The following is a 7,843-nucleotide window of genomic DNA, read 5'->3' on the forward strand; positions in this document are numbered from 1 at the left end:
TCAGTCGTTAAGCAAATTTTTATTACACATAACTGTGATGATATTATTTTAATCTGAGCTTATAAATTTGCTTATTTACAATTTTTTCATTACAGGAATGTATGTACTATTGACAAGGAACCTTGTAAAATTTAAACAATGTAATTAGGCATCCGGCAGTCTATAGTCTGCGTAATTTACGCTTTCAAGGTTACAACTATTAGTGAGAGTACGATTCGCTATTACTGATAGGTTTGAACACATAAATATAGTAATATAGTAATATTCAAACTTGCTGCTCGCAATATCGCACGAGACGCTACACTGAAAACAAAATGATGAGTAAGATGTAGCGTTTAAGCATACCTCTACGCTTGCTTTTGACTTTAGCTTCACTGAACTCCCACCTACGCTTACAGATCATCAACCATGGGCCGTTATAATGTTTGACTCTTATCATACCTTCCACTATAACCAGATATCATAGAGAGGATTTCGTTTTGTGCGGCAAAATTTATCCCGTAAATAATACTTAATTACATATCAAAATAAGTTAAGGCCAAACAAATAACCGAAGATAACCAGACAACAGTTAGACCGCACGACGTAAAACCTTTTTTATTTCCTACGTCTTCGTAATCGGATATTTAAATTCGATTTACTTAAACCTAATAAAGTGTACGTTAACGTTACATCTAACTGTGAAATCGACATTGTGTCGGCTGTTCTTTGTCTTAACCGACAGTAAACATTTGAAGTATAATTGATTTTGGTTACCATGGAGAGTTTTTTCTGTGTAACACTTACAGTTTCCATTGCATTGAAACATTCTCTCATTACTCTAATTATCTTTAAAACATAGGTTCGTCATCGAATGTTTTGATAAGAGTACAATCGCTCTTATCAGAATATACTCGTAGATGAAATTTTAAAAAGAATCACCGTTAGTTTTATTTTCACAATATCTAATATTATATTAATTTTTAATTCCTTTTCTCAGTACATTCAATTAGGCATGTAATTTCTAATGTCTTTACTAATATCACTAGTTACATGACTCCTCCCTCTGCGTGTCGTAAATGTTGAACGTTTAATTCTAAACAAGCTGTATTTACTTATCACGGTTAAATAACAATTTAGTTAACTACGTTAATAAATGGATGATAAAAGTAAATAATGCACTACACTAGCCGTACACTAATCAGTGTTTTAGATGTGTATAACTAAATTTATTAGCCTTCCCTACCTTTAAAACAAGTGCTAGCAAGTGACCAGCGACCCTTTAATCATCTAAGACGTATCATGTAGTTGTGGTGCTATGGTCTAACACCATGGAGGTCATTGGCACCGCCAAGGGAGCCACCCAGCCGTGCCTAGGACGCGTCGGGCATATAAAATGCTTGCCAATACCATACGCCATCAGTCTGCAAAGACATTCGCGACAACATGGCTTTCAAAGTAAGTGCCTTTTTAATCCCTCTACGTATTTTTCCCGAAATTTATTTTTCAAACTCAAGTCTTCATGGCTTCAAGTCCTTTGAGCCTATATTGTATTCTTTAGTAAATAGACTTAATTATAAGTGGTCTGAATCAAGATTTTGATTGTCATTTTTATACTTTCAAAAACTCTTTTATATTTAAATATCTGATATCAATTAACATTTCATTGTTTTCCTTAAAATAATCAAAACAAATTAGGTGGTAGTTTGGCCAGTTAGGGAGTGATGAAACTATTTTTAATTATAAGTTATTTTTAATAGTACAATTGCTGACAACTTCATTATATTTTCGTGTAATTTTAAGTGGGATAAGATAATGCTAAGTTCCTATTACTCACTTGGTGCTGAAAAAGGCCTGAAATTACACATCTAATCGACAAATACGTAAATCTTTACAATGATGATTTTTTCCTTAGGAAATATAAAGCCAAATTAAACAATACGTGATGACTTTTCTATAAAATGGAACGTCTGTTAAATTGTTTAATCTTTCGTGAGATATAATAATAAATTAATTAAGAAACGGCTTAAAATACGTGACTTAAATCGTTTCTTAATTAATTTATTGGAACATTTGTTATTAAAACAAAACATTTTTGCTTAAATTAGATAGAGTAGCATTAATAAAGTGTAACAACTAGAGGAAATAGGTACCTTTTATCTAGATAACGATTGTTATAACTAACGATAGGTGTACAGAGAAATGTTTTTGTACCGTCTGTAACATGCTACTCTGTGAATTTCTCAGATTCAGTAAAGCCTGAATGACATGTCTATGAATGTTTTTTCGTCCCATTTCACAGACATTATGATGCAAGATTAATACATAAGTTTTGTAATACGTGATCCGATAGTTTTTATTTCGTGTAATAGTCATAGCTTAGAAGTTTGAGTTATTTATTTCCCGAAAACAACGAACCTGGTGATTGACATTGACAGAAATATTCGGCAACTTTTATAATAATACTAGCTTATGCCCGCGACTCTGTCCGCGCGGAATAAAAAAAAAAAAAGAAAACGGGGTAAAAATTATCCTATGTCCATTTCCTGGTTCCAAGCTACCTGCCTTCCAATTTTCAGTCAAATCGATTCAGCCGTTCTTGAGTTATAAATGGTGTAACTAACACAACTTTCTTTTATATATATAGATTATATTGCTATTAGTAATTGCTATTGCTATTTAAAACAAATGCTATTTTTTCGCAGGGCACTCTCGTGTTTTTCGCAGCGCTACTTCTAGCAGTAACCGCTGCACCTACACCTACAGATGTAGAACAGCTAGGTATTGCAGGTCCTGAGAAGGGAGACCTGCAAGTTGCCGCTTCACATTGGGGTGGACATTGGGGCGGGTACGGCGGCCACTGGGGCGGCTGGGGAGGATACTATCCATACTACGGAGGATACTGGTCGTATCCACTCTACGGCCATGGATATGGATACGGCTGGCCATATGGATATTACGGACATCATGGATATTGGTGGAAGTGAGATATAATTTTGTAGTAGTAAGAAACTATGCCAGTATTTCTTTTAAGAATTAACAAAGGGATAATTATGATGTTCTTGTAAACAATATTAATGATTAGGATCAAAAATATACAAAAATGTACAAATATATACAAATGTTTAAAATTTATATTTTTGTCGAAATAATTATGAAAATAATATGTTGTCTAAGTTGACTTTACAAAAATTAAACAATTCTCTTGATTGCTTGCCCTTTACATATAAGAATAATGTAAATTATTTAAAGTTACGATTAAGTTATTAACAATGTTTTAATACTTTAATTTTAAAATAAATATACTTTAATATTTGCACCTACTACATAAATATTTTTAATTTTTAATTGTAGATAGATTAAGGAGATAAAATTTATTAATAATAAAATTTATGGATGTTTTTTTTAAACCTCCTCCTTTTTAAAGATTCAAAATGTATTGCTCATATTTATTTTACATATCTATCCGTAAGAACGTTGGATTAATAACTTGAAAAACATCAGGAATTCGAACCCAGGTCCTGCAGGTTACAGGTCAAGTACTTAACTTCTGAGCCACCGTGCTCTTAATAAATTGAGACTACGAACGCCTAAAAATAAAAATACTTACATCCACAAACAACGAAACGATGAAAATGAATGAGTTTTGTTTTACTGAGGCAAAGATATGCCTAAGCATTAACGCTATTTATTTTGTACAGGCGAACATAGTAAAAAAAAATTACAAACGTAAATATTTTGTAAATTTAATCAATAACTATAATTTATTTCCCTAGTCGAATTATATCAGTAAAAATATAAAAATAAATATAGAACTTGTGGTATCTTAGCTTTAAATAATAGTAATTAATCAACACTAACGGCGTTGCTTGGGTAGCATTCGGTACAGAAAAATTTAAAATTGTCCCAGTTGGTCTTAAATTAAGTTTAAAACCACGTCAAATTCTCGTAAACTACGAACTATGATCTTAGACCACATTTTATAAATTTTTATTGTGTTTACGTCAACTCATATATCAAGCATTGGAATTTGATATTCATTTCATTGAATAGTATAAGTTGCGAAATTAACTATATTTTAAAATGCCTATAGAAACTTTACATGTGGAAAAGATTTATTTGCGTTATTAACATATCGCTTACCAAAAATTAACATAAACCGTTCAATTGATTGATTTTCCAAGTCAAGGTGTGTAGTATTTTATATATTTGATGTGTTTTTGATGAAATTCTTTATTTATAACTTAATTTATCAAAACGTATTCAATTCTCTTTTCGAAGTCATGAATCACTTCACTACTTATGTAATTTTATATTTATGTGTTTTATATTAACTAAACAAATCTGTTCTGATGTTACATAAATACATAGTTTATTTACCTTTATTAGTAAAGAATACATGTAAAATGATAAAATCAATGAAGCTAAACAATGTACTAATGCACTCAACGCCTACTGAAATAATATACAAATTTTGTAATATTAATTGCTCAAATTCAAGTGTAGGCGTTTTCAACTTTCACTTGAGTACACATTAGCAATAAGCATTAAAAATAAACAAGACAATCTGTTAACAAGAAAGAGATTTAAGAAGTTTTTCATCATCAAAGACACATTCTTAAATTGTTGTAACAGTAAAGAATGTGCCAATATCTTACTAGTATTATAAATGCGAATGTTTGGATTAATGGATGAATGTTTGAAGGTCTCCAGATCTCCAGAACGACTCCACGGATCTCGATGAAATTTGGCATAGATGTGGTGCATAATCTGGAAAAATACATTGTCTACTGAAATGAAATGTCTTCTTTTAATTCCAAGCGGGCGACAGCTATATTTTATAAAGATGATGAAATGATGGCGATGGTTACAATAAAAGTTCAAAAAGAGCATCGTATTACTATAAGTTACAACGAAATAAATTCGTGTGTCGATGCGCGTCGGATTCATTCGATTCGGGGTCGGCAGCGACCTCGCTTCCGAAGAGGTCACGCGCCTGACCTTTGTGAGCCATCTGCCTGCTTATTCTAGTGACACTGTTTGTCATCTTCATTCCCACTGATGACATCTATTTGATGGGGTCTATTCTCATATCACTCTATACTTCGAATTAAACAATACGGAATAATTCGAATAATAAAAATATTGCTTATAACTTGTAAATTTATTTTCCTTGAAGATACTTATTTACTGAAGCAATAAATAAATAAAAAACTAACCAACCAAACCTAATAACATAGTTAATTACTATATATATAATATTAAATCAATTAAATACAAGATAATGGAAGTACATTACAAACATAACATTTTCAATACGAAAGCTGTAGCATACTTATAATGCGTTCGCAAAACGAACTCTCACGAAAATTCATTACAAAATATTTTTTCAATGAAAATAAAGATACGTGCTTGGAAATTAAATAACTTATACATCGTTAAGTACCATCAAGTACAAAAGTAATTTGCATAAATAATAAATTTTAGATAAATACATCATGATTATTCGATTTCCTATTTCTTTTTCTTTTTTTTTTTGGGGTATTTTACTCTAATAAAAACAGTGAAGGACATTGATCTATGTATGACATAGCTTCTTTAGTAGATGGTAAAAAGGAGTATATTATTTTTTGTTTTAGTAAAAATATCGAATGTATTGAAAATAGTCCTCGCGTGTGTTGCGTGACCTATTTCACAATCATGCCCACTAATATGAATAATTTGATTTTTAATGTTAAACTTTGTTCCAAGGCCCATTGGCGCCGAATAGGTTGACACTACGGCGGCATTATTTTGTTACGCGTTCTTATAAAATACCATTTATTTATTCTTTTAAAATACATTCGCACAAGGATATTATGGTAGTTTATGACATTGACAGGTCAACAAGTTTTAGGGGTTACTAGTGAGCAAAGTTTTCCTAACTTCTTTCGAATGACATCCATGTTGCAGCTCCAATCGATTTGCAACTTATGACTTGAGTTCTCGTAGTAATTCTTTACTATTTAAATTGAAACATCTAAACACATTAGCAGATTAACCTACATACATATATTCTTCTCAGTCGCTTCAGTCTTAGTACAGACTGGTCGTGGTCATTAAGTAGGTGCCGTGTCCCGTTTGACTAGACGCCTCCACTCTTCTCACATACATATCATGCCGGATATTTTTATGGAATTTGGAAATTATGAAAATGCTGCTGATCCTTCATTGGTCAAAATATTACTTTATCAAGAAGATGTTAGTTCACATATTTTTCGACTGTCACATGATTCTGATCAAACTATAAGTAGGTATAACAATTAATGTTTTTCTACAGGTGCCGACAGTGTAGTCACATTTACATTTGCCTATTAAGTTAAATTCGGTTCAATTTAAGATAACTTACGAATAAGCTAATGTTTGTGTAAAGCTTTCTTACTTTTAGAGTAATTCATTTTAAGTTATTTTTTTTATTATTCTTCTCCTCAGCCACGTATCCGCTGCTGGGCATAGGCCTCCTCCAAAGATCGTCACGATGATCAGTTCCATGCATTCAAGATAATCCCGCAACCTTGACTAGATCATCGGTCCATCTTGTGGGAGGCCTGCCCATGCTGCGTCGACCAGTCCGTGGCCGCTATTCCAGTACTTTGTGGCCCCATCGGCCGTCCGTTCATTTTAATTTTATTTTTTTATTTACAAAGTATTATTGTATAGTAACTCTACATCACAATACTGCTTTCTATATATTTGATACCTTTTCTATGAAGTAGTGTTAGCTATTTCTAGAACATTGTTCTAGTTCTAATATTCATTGATAATATTAATTGTTTAAATTAGATTATCATAAGCCTACAATAAATTTCAAGTCGAATTTGACCCTGCATTTAATTGTGACTAATTTATTTCATTTTTATTGACACCTTATCTTAATAGTTTATGTTAAGAATACATTTATATGTATGTGAGTATATTTTTTCCTTTCTGTATGAACATATATTTTATCAAAAACTTTAACAAATTAAAAATAAAATAACTTTAAGTGTATCAATTGTTGTATCAACATATTTCACGTTCACTTTAACTTTTCAATAAATAAAACTAACAACTTCCATAACACCTAAGTTAAATAACTTATAAAGCAACAACTCTATACTTACGTAACTTGATCTTGAACCTATATGTTAATAATAATAACTAAAACGACCGCAATGGCATCCGCGATAGTTTCTGGAGGCTGTTTGTAAACAGACCCCGCTGTGTAGCCTTCGTTATGTACAGCTGTCATGTATATGTCATATTACATATATGTGTTAATAAACTTACGAGTACGTTACCTTCCAAAACGGAAAAGAAATATTCAATCTGATATTTTACCCAAAATATATGATATGTATTTTCGAAACCTCAAAAACGGAATCGGTTTTGCAAAAATTTTCGCTTTTGAAATTATTGAAAAACTATCTGTCATACTCGAATCCGTTCGCGTGAAATTAAATCAAAAACTCAATTAGTATGCCTTTGTGTTCTTGCAGACTATGTTCTACATCTGTGCCAAATTTCATCAAAATCCTTTGAGCCGTTCCGGAGATATCTATTAAAAAACATCCATCCATCTAAACATTCGCATTTAAAATATTAGTAATATGTAACAACCTATTTTTAAATCAAGTAGATGATAACAGAATATATCTAATATATAAAATTCTCGTGTCACAGTTTTCGTTCCCGTACTCCTCCGAAACGGCTTGACCGATTCTCATGAAATTTTTTCAGCATATTCAGTAGGTCTGAGAATCGGACATCTATTTAACATCTATTTTTCATAACCCCCCCCCCCCCATTTAGTTTTTTTTTTAACTGCGCGCGGACGGAGTCGCTG

At 31.8% G+C, this 7,843-nt stretch overlaps 1 protein-coding gene across 1 annotated transcript; it reads left to right on the forward strand.

Annotated features, from left to right (window-relative positions):
* Nucleotides 1–1,340: 1,340 nt before the first annotated feature.
* LOC106709913 (neuropeptide-like protein 29) lies at nucleotides 1,341–3,039 on the forward strand. Its single transcript, XM_014501830.2, has 2 exons — nucleotides 1,341–1,437; nucleotides 2,685–3,039. Exons 1-2 carry the CDS (start codon nucleotides 1,426–1,428, stop codon nucleotides 2,964–2,966), a joined length of 294 nt encoding a protein of 97 aa, XP_014357316.2. The 5' UTR covers nucleotides 1,341–1,425; the 3' UTR covers nucleotides 2,967–3,039.
* Nucleotides 3,040–7,843: the final 4,804 nt, after the last annotated feature.

This window comes from Papilio machaon, chromosome 6 (genome assembly GCF_912999745.1).
Source record: "Papilio machaon chromosome 6, ilPapMach1.1, whole genome shotgun sequence".
Classification (NCBI taxonomy): domain Eukaryota; kingdom Metazoa; phylum Arthropoda; class Insecta; order Lepidoptera; family Papilionidae; genus Papilio; species Papilio machaon.